This window comes from Eleutherodactylus coqui, chromosome 11, assembly GCF_035609145.1.
Source record: "Eleutherodactylus coqui strain aEleCoq1 chromosome 11, aEleCoq1.hap1, whole genome shotgun sequence".
NCBI classification, from domain to species: Eukaryota; Metazoa; Chordata; class Amphibia; order Anura; family Eleutherodactylidae; genus Eleutherodactylus; species Eleutherodactylus coqui.
The window spans coordinates 73,918,721-73,932,100 of record NC_089847.1 but is presented as its reverse complement, the minus strand read 5'-3'; the positions used below and the strand labels follow the sequence as shown (position 1 = coordinate 73,932,100).

Sequence of the window (13,380 nt, the reverse complement as noted above, 5' to 3'; positions counted from 1 at the left end):
AACAAAACAAATCTGTCTTTCTAGACAGACAAAGCTATAGCTCTCATGTTTCCACGAGGAGCGCACTCTGCCCTCAAGGTGATGTTGCTGGTGGTAGGGGTGGTGGTGCTTGCTGCTCTTTTCCTTCTCTTGTTTCCACCATGTTTCCCCTCCTACTTCCCACCAATTGAAAAATATATCAATATGGAAATATGGAGCTATAGCTCTTATGTTTCCACAAGAAGCACACTCTGCTGCTGCTCTTCTCCTACTTCAGCCATATTTTCTCCTCTTCTTCATTCCCCCAAAACAAAACATTTCTAAAGCACAAGAAACAGCTATAACCCTACAGCTTTTCCTTGGAGAAGGCCCGTGCTTGGGTATTCTGTTCACCGCCTAGAATTTGTTCTTTGCAAAATTTATAACATTGCTTTTAAAACAAGCACCACACCTGCTGTCTGCATTGGTGAAATTATTGGTAACTCTACAGCTGTTCCTTGGAGAAGGTCTGTGCTTGGCTGTTCTGTTCATCTGGAAGAATTTGTTCTTCACAAAATATATGACATTGCTTTTAAAACAAGCAAATACCTGCTGTCTTGTTTAGCGTAGGTTTTGGTAGCTCTACAGCCTTTCAGTATAGAAAGCCCGTGCTTGGCTGTTCTGTTTATCTTTTAGAATTTGTCCTTTGCAAAATTTATGACATTGTTTTTAAAACAACCAGCACACCTGCTGTCTCCCTTGGTGTAATTTTTGATCTAGCAGATCCTGTTTGTTCCTTCTTTTGTTTTCAGTGATACCGGTGTGCTACGATTGACCCCACACCACTGTACACTATTTTTACTAATTTATGGGAGGAGCACAGTGTTCACACTGATTACAGTGATATGTCTGCTGTGTGGATCTGTGCAGTAGTCTACGAAAAACTTATAATTAAGTAGTAGCAGTCACAAAAAGGACTAGTCCTGCATATTCATAAACTGCTGACTAGTCACAACCACCCCATCCTCCAGTAATAAGCAGAGGCTGGAGGGTGGCGGGGTAGACAGGACTAACTGCAACTCATGAATATTCAGGACTACTTTAAGTAGTCCTCTATGTATGTGCTGCTACTGATAAAATACAAGTTTCTCCAAAACTACTGCACAGATCCACACAGCAGACATATCACTGTAATCAGTGTGACTGTCACTATCTTGTGTTGTTCTCTGTGAGAGGTGTAAAAAGATGGTGAGTGTCTCTTTAAGTCTTCTACAATGACAGCCACTTATTGTGAAACAATAATAAATGTTAGAAATCGAATAATTGATGTCAAATTGAAAAACCACATCCTCAAGTCAGATCTTTCACCGTAATAGCATGTAAACACCCTAACTCCTCATTATTGGCACAAACCTTACATAATGCCTTTTCATTCAATTGTTAAGTGCAAAAAGTTGTACTTACCACATAATAACCATTCTTATACATTTACAGTTAGAAAGGCAATGAGTTAGATGCATTCATTTTCATTAGGTAAGAAAGGACAAGTGCAATGTGGACATCTAAATAGTTTGTGTTCTAGATAACCAAAAACATCGAGCTCCTAATTGTATCTGCCTGTAATTTAGACAAAGGAATCCTGTGCTGCTCTAGTTCTATACTTATATAAAACAGCGCACTTAAAGGGGCCGTCTGCTTTTGATAATCCCTACTTATTGAAAGGGTCTTTCGATAATAATTTGATTACAAAGTGTCTCATTGATCGGACCCCCAGCGATCATCCCTAATCTGTGGGGAAAGCTGGCAGTAATTTCATAGGGTATTGTGCATCCCGTTGTGTATTGTGCTCACATTTCCTCACCTCTCACATACTTCTATGGGCACCTTTGGTGCACAAATGAGCAGAAAAATGGAGCAGGTCCTTTTTTGTGCAAATATTTCTTGCAAAATCGTGAAATGATTCTATTCTCTATTTTATGCACGCAAAAATGAAGTTATACGCCCGTCTAAAGGAGCCCTTACTGTACTTTTTGTGCTCCCAAGTCACGTGCAATTGTGTGTGCAAAAAAACACACACCAATGCTCTCAGCCATTAAAAGGGACAATTAATTAAATGAGTTCAAGATGCTTTCTCCTGCGCAAATCAAAAGGGAAAATAGAGCAAGCTGAGTCTTTTTTGTGTAACGGAATTGCACACGCAAACTACGTACTTATGAAGACGCCCATTGAAATCAATTGGTTCTGTTTTGTGCGTATTGCACTCGCTAAATTTTCATGGCCAAATACGCCTGTGTGACAAAGACCTAAGTGTTAAATTTTCGTGCAGCGCCACCACAGGGGAATTTAATTATTATGTAGCACCCATTCAAATTGATGGGTTTCCCTGTGTACTGTATATCTTCTTCACAGTTTTTGTTAGTTTAAGGGCTTAAACAGATGGGCGTGATCTAGTCCCATTGTGCTACCGTGAAAATCATGGCCACATAACAGAACCAAACCAAACCATTGATTTCAATAGTTTCGTTTTCACTAGTGGAATTCTCGCCCATTAATAGTAAAGGTGAGAAAAGATAGGACTTGCCCTATCTTTCTTGCACTTAGTTAAAGGGGCTTTCCAGGCATAAATACTATTGATGACCTTTCATCAGGATAGGTCATCAATAGTCTGTCGGCTAGGGTCTATCCCTCAGGACCCTGACCTCACAGCTGTGTGGGCGCATTCTGTCAGCTCTGCAATAACAGAGGTTGGAGTGGAAGCCTCTGCGCCGACCTCTGTGTAGTGGCTGGTGCTTGTAACTAGAGGCACGGCTCCCATTGAAATCATTGGGAGCCGTACCTGCAGTGACAAGAGCCGGCCACTACATAGGAGGTCAGTGTGGAGGTTTTTGCTCCGACGTCTGTGCATTTGGAGAGGAAGTCTCCGCACCAACCTCCCATGTAGTGGCCGGCGCTTGTCCCTGCAGGCATGGCTCCTATTGATTTTAATAAGAGCCATTTCTGCAGTGACAAGCGCCGGCCACCATACAAAGGTCAGCACAGAGGCTTCTGCTCCAACCTCTGTTATTGCAGTGCTGACGGATCTAGACCAATGTAGAAATAAAACTTAGCAGTGTCACGAGTGCCTTTTTAAAACTGCATCCATGTTGATGCCTCTTTATTTACTCCATCATAAATTGCAGTACAACGTTTCAACCCACACAGGGGTCTTTTTCAAGTCTAGACCAATCTGGATCTAGACCAATCAACTATTGATGACCTATCCTGATGATAGGTCATCAATAGTATTTATGCATAGAAAACTCCTTTAATACTATGTACGGGAAAGATAAGGCAAGACCTATCTTCCCGCTTTTTTTCAAACTTACATCGTTTATGCACAACTACACTCCATAGCGGCGAGTGTAGTTTTGCATACGCCCGTGTGAAGAAGCTTTACACTGATGGTTGCTCATGAGCAGTGGTGTGTTTAACATTGAAGTCAGTGCAGATGTATATAGGCAGATGTCACTAATGATTAAATAAAGACTCTCAGGGTCCTTGATAATATGTCTAATTCTAAATGTCGGTTGAAAACAGAACATAATTAATATTCAGAAAGCAGTGTAAGATTTTACGTGTTTGTATTCTTAAAAAAGGCCTTAGCGGACTTACGATCGTTGCAGACAGGTCCTCCATAGGAGGTCATAGTGCAGTCACATATGAAGCCATCCCACTGTTGTAGGCATACACCAAGATTACCACAGGACTCCTCTGAGCATGTGGTGCTGGGCCCTGCAAGGAAAATAGGCAAATAGTTTATTATTGAGAATGCATTAGTTCCTTGTCCTTATCATCACCACTCTTTCTCAAGTGCCCGGCACCTTCAGTACATGCTGTACCAAATCCATCTTACTATGCTTTATCTGTGACAATGCTGAGCGTATGGAACACTAAATCAGAGTTGTTTTCCAAACTGAACTGCACACAATACAAGGATTTAAAGGCAGTGGATTATTTCTACTTTTTCTAATAGATCGTTCACCGGACAAACAAGAACGGTTTACAGAGATTTGACACGTGCAGTGCATGGCATGGCTGCTGGACCAATAAGGGGGGAATATTGTAGTAAATCTGCTTGTGGCCAGTCTGATGCCAGTTCTAGTACCTTGTACTGCCTTGTTATTTTGCCATTATTTGCGCATTTATGCTATAGTTTGTGCCCCCCGTGTAGCCTGTTTATGTTACTATTGATATTATGTACTGTATTATGCTGGTACATCACACAGTTCTGTGGAACCTTGTCAAGTTCCGTATTATCTTCATGGTGATGCCAGGTTAGTTTGTTCACAGCGCTGAGAAGCCTTAATCTCGCAGCGGCAGTGGGATCTTGGCTGTGGGAAAGAGCCGTATTCCCGACGCTGATTTTGTGCGTACATTGGCAGCAGCCATGTAACCAGGCTGTATATATCCATCACAGTTTGGAAACTAGCACTTGCCTGTGATGGATGTAACGAACATGGGTCATAATTGGGTCAAGTATTTGGAGAGACTGTTACAAAAACATGAAAAATAGTGTAAAAAGTTAAAAAGACTCTTACTCATAAGATAGTGCAAGATAATGTAAAAGTACTTACTGAGGAAAGGGGAGGTCTGATAATGAATAAGAACATCAAATGGTACATCAAATGGCAGGAGACTGGATTATTAGAAGTGGATACATTTAATAGATAGGCATAAACAGGACATCCAATACAGTGCAACACGTTTCTGAGTAATTACAACACCTTTTTCAAGCATGACAGACATACCTTTAAAGCAAGGTATGTAAAGTGTGCTGGACCGCTAATTGCAGGAAATCAGAAGGGAGGAGATGTCACCAGGAAAGCCAGGGGCTTTTGCACTCCAAAAGGCACCTGCATGTGCTTTCCACTGTACTTTTACATCATTATCTTGCACTATGTTATGAGCGTGGGTCTTTTTTACTTATTACACTATATTCTATTTTTCCGAAATTCCATCATTGGATTTTGGACTTTCCTTGACACTCTCCTGTTCTATGGATGCTCTTTGGGCATAAGAAGCGTTGCACAACTTCTGGCCTACCAGGACTACCGGTGTGGTAGCTACCCCTCCCCAAAGCTAGCTGTCCACACCAGGTGAGTCCTACCTGGATCTTTGGTGTGGATTTTATATGTCATATTATCAAGATACTGTCCTTCCAATTTGTCCTTTGTCTTTTCTCTTGTGTTAGAAACATTTTCATTGTAAATCCGCAGCAGATTAAAGGGGCATTCCCACTTTTATCACCATTTTATGTACATACAAATCATCGCAAAAGGACATTTTTAACTTATCCTACTTTAATTGTTGATCAAGTCACCAGAGTCACCAGTATTCCCAAAAGTCATCCGCTCAAATACAAATAAAAAGATCAAAAGAATTGTTTACCTCTGGCAATGACCTACAAGCCACAGCTAGAGGTACTGAGGAAAACTGCAAGGAAACTCCATCATACCCTACACAAGGATGACTGTCTGAAAACCATATTCCCAGACCCTCCCTTTCTGTGTTATAGGCAACCCCCAAATTTGAGGAATTTTATGATCAGAAGTTCCTTGCCCTCCAACACTCAAAAAGGAAGTTATCCCTGCAACGTAAGAAAGTATATAACTTGCTCACATATAATGACCACAGACAAGATCCAGATCCCCAAAACACACAACAGAACTATAATGTCCCTGAAACATTGACACCCAATGTTGTGCACCTGATCCCATGCATTAAATGTCCTACTGAGGATCTTCATGTTGGAGAAAAAGGATAGAAAAACCTAAAGCATGGGTGAGATCTCATCACCACACAATGCAAGGCAAAAAGGCTCATTTATCTATGGGTAAACATTTTTGTAGTTAAGGACATAGCGCGTAGACATAGAGTTGTTATATTAAAAGGCAACTTCAAATCCAAAAGGAAAAGAAGAGTTTTGAAGAATTTGAAAAGTTTTTGACCATCTGAGCACAGGACCGAATCTGTCCCAAGGGTTAATGGCAGGCTACATCTAAAAGAATGTCGAGAGACAGTGGGGGTATCAGGTATCTAAACTAACATCTATATAGATACAATAAAACTCTCATACTCTTAACTGTTGACCAATTAAGGATTTATTCCCCAAGCTCTTCCTCACTGTGGGGGTGCAGGGAGGAGGAGAGGGGGACATGGGACCTGTTCTTGCACTCGATACTGGTTGCAGCAGTGAGATTCACACTGATCAGAGTTTTATCATCTATCCTGAGGATAGGTCATAAAAGTCAATTCTGTTATAAACCCTTAGGTTAATTGCTATTACTTAATACCTATTGCTAAAATCTATATACTAAAATCATTGTTCGTTGTTTGCTAGTCGTTGTGTAAAAAGCAATTGTTCAGTCGTTTGTAGATGGGCAATATTTCTCTTCCGACTGACTAACATTCGACTGAAGAAGTGAAATGATGAAAAAATGTTAATGATGATCTTCGCATGTAAAAGGACGTAGTTCACTTGTTCCCACGGCCCTTGGATCCAGGAAATGCTCTGCAGGGTACTGCTTTGTGTGGTCTGCTGGACGAGCGGAGCCTACAGCACCAGACAATCTGTGCCTACACACTCCTGAGGTATAAATTTAGTCCTGACCACAAAAAAAAGATGTACCAAGACTAATTCTGAAATTCTGATACCTTCAGTATCTGACTCTTACTCCTTTTAGCTATTCACAGTTACGGTGATTTATGTGCAAAACACCGTTCCAGAATGCCTGAAACCAATAAATATTCCATAAATTTTTAATGTCACATTTTCACAGGAATGCAGTATCCAGTTGCGGTAATGCTGAATCTGGCATTATAAATTTGAACAGAAACCGAGTAATATTTAATTATACGAATATGTAAATAGATTTTTATCTACTTATGTGATTTCATGAATAAATCTTCTTTGTTTCAGCTGTACATCAAGCACTATGCACACATCAGAGTATTCCCAACATATAATTTAGGACATATTTGAAACATTTACAAGTAAAGGGTTATCCGCATTGATTCATTTTTAGTCCACATTTCATGAACTGCTAAACTTACGTCACTTCTGCCAGAACAAAGCCTCCATCTAAGTTAATTGTACGGTCTTGAATATTAATATATGGGATCCCCTAAAGTCTACAGTTCTGGCTACTTAATTAGAGTGTTTAAGTATGCTAACGAGCTGTGTGTATGACCACAGCGCGTTTTATACTCCCCAGTTAGGGCTCATTCACATCAGTACTTTATTTTTCCATTGTTCAGTTTCATCCTTGGAGCCGAATAATGGCAAAAGCAGAAGTGCTAGATCCAGAACATGCGGTTCAATCCAGCTGCTGTTAAAAGGTTTCAGCATTTTCCTGAATGAAATAGCAGTGCATGAAGTGCTATTTTGCTTAAGGTTTTTGCAGAAATTAGCAACAGAGAGTAGGGATAGAGCCTCTTGACGCTGATGTGAACAAACTATTTTCTGACTCTATTTGTATTGAGGAACAGGGGAACTATAGGTCAAGACAACTAGCAAGAAGACCTGATAATCTAGTCCCTATACTCTTCATCCTGTGGTAGATATACTCCAGAGGATACACTCCATATTTCTAGAGTTCACCCGCTGCCCATTGTAGTGTATTATTCTTTTAGGAGCAGCACCTTTTTTGGTCATAGCCTTGTGGTTCTATATTTATATGTATCTAGACTAAGGTAGCTCATACTGAAATGGCAAAAAAATAAAGTGCCAGCTATACAGCAAGACACCTTCCCAATTTCTTACATCTGCTAATAGTAATGTTAGGGTAAAGTTTTAGCTTTAAATTCCAACTGCAAGGTGGTGCTCAAAGCTGATGTATATTATAAGAAATGGCGCTTACACGCAAGATTTCAATTACACAGGTTGCAGCATTAATATTAACAATTTGCTTTTGCAAAAGAACCTCTATTCTTTAAAACATTAAAGGGGTTGTCCCGCGGCAGCAAGTGGGTCTATACACTTCTGTATGGCCATATTAATGCACTTTGTAATGTACATTGTGCATTAATTATGAGCCATACAGAAGTTATAAGAAGTTTTTCACTTACCTGCTCCGTTGCTAGCGTCCTCGTTTCCATGGAGCCGACTAATTTTCGCAGTCTAATGGCCAAATTAGCCGCGCTTGCGCAGTCCGGGTCTTCTTCTTTCCTCAATGGGGCTCCGTGTAGCACCGTGTAGCTCCGACCCGTCACGTGCCGATTCCAGCCAATCAGGAGGCTGGAATCGGCAATGGACCGCACAGAAGCCCTGCGGTCCACCGAGGGTGAAGATCCCGGCGGCCATCTTCAGCAGGTAAGTAAGAAGTCACCGGAGCGCGGGGATTCAGGTAAGCACTCTCCGGTGTTCTTTTTTAACCCCTGCATCGGGGTTGTCTCGCGCCTAACGGGGGGGGGGGGGGTGAAAAAAAAAACAAACCGTTTCGGCGCGGGACAACCCCTTTAAGTATTGACAATGGCATTTGTCCTGATATTCTACACATTTGTGCTGCTCCCACAAAAATACCCCAAAATATATGAAAATAGTCATAATTATGACACATATTAGTCAGTCAGTGCTTAAGAACTGGACAGCAGACTTCTTGGTAGTCTGGGTTGGAACAGCCTTGCGATTTCCTTCCACAACTTGAAGCAACAATTGTTTTTCTTCTTCATCATTAGTAAACCGTCTGAAAATTCTTGGTCTTTGAGCACAACCTTGTCATAGACATAAAAGCCTGAAACTGCCCCAAATAAAGGTTTCTTAAAAGGAAAACAATTAGAGGGTGTCTTGCTTTGTATTTGAAGTTGAGTTTTTTGGTCCACCCTAATCTAGACATTATAGATTATGGGTATAATGCAGACACAAAAACAATCATGGAAGACAGGAGCCGCATAGCTAAGACCCCATAAGTCCTCTTTATGGTACACAGTTTTGCCACCCAGAACAGAAGAACCTGGTGTTATTTTTTCACTTAAAAAGATTGTCCAGGGATTTAAAAAAATAGCCGCAGTCCATGCAGTCTGTGAAAAAAACATCCTGGGACAGGTATCTGTAGATCAAAGGGGGACTAGGGTGAGACTGGGGCAGGGCTGTCGTCATTGTTTGTGGAGCCTAAACCACACTGATTGGTCTTTTTAAATTGGATTGTAATCCTGACAGGAATGAACAGTTTGGCCAAAGGCTCTGCTCCTGCCTGCAGCTCTGCTTCTTCCCTCTCAATAACCTCATTCAACCTGTCCTAGAATGGGTTTCTCACAGACAGCGGCCATTTGGTTGAATCCCTGGACAACTCCTTTTACATCCTTTCCACAATCTCTTGGACAATTCTTCTACCCTCTTTTGCACCATCAATGCAGTTCTTTTTCAAAGACTCCAGCATGGATCCTCACCACTTGATTGAATAAGGGAACCAGGACTGGATTGCTGGCTTTATCTAAGTGCTATCTATCTATCTATCTATCTATCTATCTATCTATCTATCTATCTATCTATCTATCTATCTATCTATCTATCTATCTATCTATCTATCTATCTATCTCCTATCTATCTATCTCCTATCTATCTATCTATCTCCCATCTATCTATCTATCTATCTATCTATCTATCTATCTATCTATCTATCTATCTATCTATCTATCTCATATCTATCTTCTATCTATCTATTTTTTCTAACCTCAATATTCTTTGCACACAGATAGTCGATAGTCTGTCCATATACTGACTATATACTCACATTTTGTTTTCTCTTGATATTAAATAATTTTTATATGCATTTTGGATTTAGTTTCCATTAGAAACCATAATGATATATCCCTAAGGCTGGGTGCACACTACTGTTTTTGGGGCCGTTTACTGCTCGTGTTAATTCACAGGCAGCACATGGTCTTATTTTACCCTATGAAGCTATACACATTGATTTTATTTTAGACGAACTGATAGTCCCTGTGAAAAAACTCATCACATGTTCTATTTTTGTACATATCACAGATAAGAAACAGGAAATGCAGTGCATGTCAATGTGGTGCCTTTCTGTTAATCAGACAGCACATAGACTGGTGCTTGTGTGCTATTTGATGCAATTTGTGCCTAAACCTCTGAGGAGCAACTCGCACATACAGGAAGTGTGCAATTAGCCTTAAAGACATTTCCCATATTTTCTTGGCTTCTAGCTTTATGGCAACAATTTGGGGCAGACCCTATGCTCTTTCAGCGTCCAGGTGCATGCTTTGCTAAATTTGGTGAAACAACTTTGCTGAACTATTTTTTAACATTGATAGCTATCTTTACTCAAATGCTTTAATGGACAGCAATTCACATCTAGAGACTTGGTATATTCTGATGCAACGAGTGAGAACCAGACCTTCGGCAGCGGGGTTCAAGGTGGCAGCGGTTCACATTGCTCTACCTTCTCCTTTCCCAAAGACTGCAGTATAGCACAGCTCGGCCACTAGCAAGGGAGATAAGATTTTAGCAGACTTGATTACTGCAGTCCTAGATTATTGTCGTGATGCCAGTGTCCCTAAATAAGTCATAAGTTACTCGCAATAAATAAATGAGTTTGCAGACAAAAAAGTGCCTTACAAAGCTGGGGACACATGGTTTCCTTTACTCATGATCTATCTTGGATTTTCCAATACAGGCAAATTACATGTACTTCTTAACATTAAGATACAGGCTTCGGAACAGATTTCTGAGCTCTACCTTTCTGAACACATTTGACAACAGAAGGTTCTTCTCCCAAAACATGGTCTCTGAAATCACTCTCACTTAGCTCTAACGGGTTTCTGCAATTCCCATCCAGATGCAGTTCAGCGGGGGTGCGTGCGGCTCTTGTATTCCCATACCAACTTTTTAGCAGCATCTCCTGTGCTTTCGTCTCCGGAGGAGATAAGCCTTGTAGCAGCAGAGACATAGGCATAGCCTAGCCTTGGCAGGAGCATCAGCCCGTCTCTTCTGCATGTACCTCCTTCTCCAACCATCAATACCACACTTCCCTCTCAACTCTTTTACTCACAAACTCCTCCCTATTCTCCCAAACCACCAATCACAATACGCTTATGAGACAGGGGGAACGAACTTACCTAAAGACAAACAGACTTACAAATGATGGAGGGACCCTACTCTGGGTCACTACACTGAGATCACAGATCACCATCAACTTCTCATATGTGTCATATGAGGAGATCATTTATAACTGGATTTCCTATTTAGGCCGAATGCCCACGGATGGATTATCGCTGCGGAATTCGCAATCAGACACTTGACACGAATTCCGCCACAATGTCCGTCCATAGACATGCTGTGTAAAATGATTCTCCCCTGCCCAGGCATATTACATTTCTTTTCATGAGAAAACAATGACTTGTTTTGTATCAAAAAGAGTGAAAACGAAGGGTGCCTTCACACAAAGTGTAATGACTCTAGGCTTTCTACAGCGGAACACTCACAGCAATAGCGCAGTATATATGCAGTGGCCTAATACGAACTTAAACGGTTTTGCTATTTTTCTTGCAGAAATGTTGCGCATTTTAACCCTTGTATTTTAAGGGTTGAAATCCGCGGCATAAATCTGCAGCATGAATAGACATGCCATGGAGTTAGAATCTGTAGAGTTTTGCAAAAAATACTGTGCATTCATTGTGGAAAATGTCTGCACCATGTGAAGGAGATTTTTGAACTCCCTTCCACATGGCTTGTACTGTAACTGCTGTAGAATTTCTGCAATGATTCCTGATTCACGCAGCATCTCTACCATGTATGAAGAGGGCCTCAAGAAGGGTATCGTTTCTTTTTAAGGAAAGCACCAAGAAGGTGTGCAAGGAAACTTATAAGACCATGCATGATCCTCTGGGAAATATGCAAATGGCAAGATGGAACAATAACTCTGCAGCGCCACCTATTGGAAGGTAGCATTCCTGCAAGTCAATGTTCGATTAATTATACAGGCTTTATAACAATGACTGGGTGTAAGCCAAAGCCAGAAATCATACACAGGCAGCTGTTTTGGGGTGATTGCCCCTCATCAATGTGCAGTAAGTATCTTGCTTGGCTAGTGAGAGGCCTAAGATTGACATGTAGGAATGCTTATTTCTAATAGGTGGCGCTGTAGAGGTATTGTTCCATCTTCCCATTTGAAGACGGCCTAAAATGGCAAAACTGCATTAATTGAGGGTAAGTCAACTGGGTACATAACACCTATTACAACACCCTCTGAAACAAAGTTACAGGTGCCTGATGGCCAAACACATATTTTATACGTATCTTCTAGGAGTTTTTTTTTTATTAACAAGGCCCATACGGGAGATTTAGTTCTAACGCAGGACTGTGTGAGGCACCCTACTTTAGCCACCCAGTAATCCTTGACAATACTAAAGGCCATTCGTTGGGATAAGCAATCACTTTATGATCATAGGGGTTTGACCTCTGGGATTCCCATTGATTTTGGAAATGAATAGTGCCATAGTATTTCTTTATCGCGACCTCCTCTTCTAAGTTTCCCCACACAACAGTTTTCTAGGCACGGGCTCGGCAAGAAACTGTAGCATGGCCCCATTGACAGATAAGTATAGATGATATGTGTTCGAGAAGAGGCCATAAAACTCATCTGAGCTAAGGATAGATTTTATAGCAGCTTGAATTTCTAAAGCGGTTATTTCTTCCTCAAGCACAAAAGCTGGAATTTTTCAGTAAGGAGAAAGAGCACGTCAGCCCTGGTCTGATCAAAAAGATGGCTTTGTGTATGAGGCAATTATGTGGGCCTATAAAATAGAGGTCAGTTTTATATGGTTACAGCATAAAGATGGACATACACATTTAAAAGGCTGCTCTAAATCACAGTCCCTCGGTGTGCTTTCACTGCATTGTATAGTAGAAATCGTCTACATAATACATCAGTCAAGGACGACTACTAGTTGTACTTTAAAGCCCCTTAGAGTTTTTTAAATGGTAATATACGAATATCTGAGTATAGCAACAGGAAGTGCTGTTATTAGCTCACAGGTACAGAAGTCTTTCTCGCATGTGGCTTGCAACTTCACCCCTGATTATGTTACACAAATCTACTGCTTTAACGCCCACTAAAGAGCTATAATATGCCAATTTTGGTCAAGGGGTAGTTTTATAATATTGATGACAATGCTGGTAATGTTGAAGATCTTGTTAACAACGTGGCAACATAAATTGAGGAATAAAATCATAATGGCTTGAACTCAGGGGTGTACATAGACGTTATGGGACCACAGAGGGAAAACCTATAATTGCACCCCCCAAAAAAAAAAAAAAAAAACTAAACAACAATATTAGAGACAGCATATTAATTATACCGCATGCTAGGATACAGCAGCTCAGTTTTGGTACACCCCTAAAGTCACCAACTCACCATATAA

The 13,380-nt window shown here is 40.8% G+C and overlaps 1 protein-coding gene across 10 annotated transcripts in view; it reads right to left on the bottom strand.

Moving 5' to 3' along the window:
* Positions 1–13,380, bottom strand: part of NRXN2 (neurexin 2) — a 693,278-nt gene that overhangs the window by 414,155 nt on the left and 265,743 nt on the right. For all 10 annotated transcript variants that reach the window (XM_066582621.1, XM_066582619.1, XM_066582620.1 and 7 more), the window contains one exon: positions 3,610–3,729. In XM_066582621.1, coding sequence (XP_066438718.1) covers positions 3,610–3,729 — 120 coding nt within the window. The remainder of the gene's footprint in view (positions 1–3,609; positions 3,730–13,380) is intronic.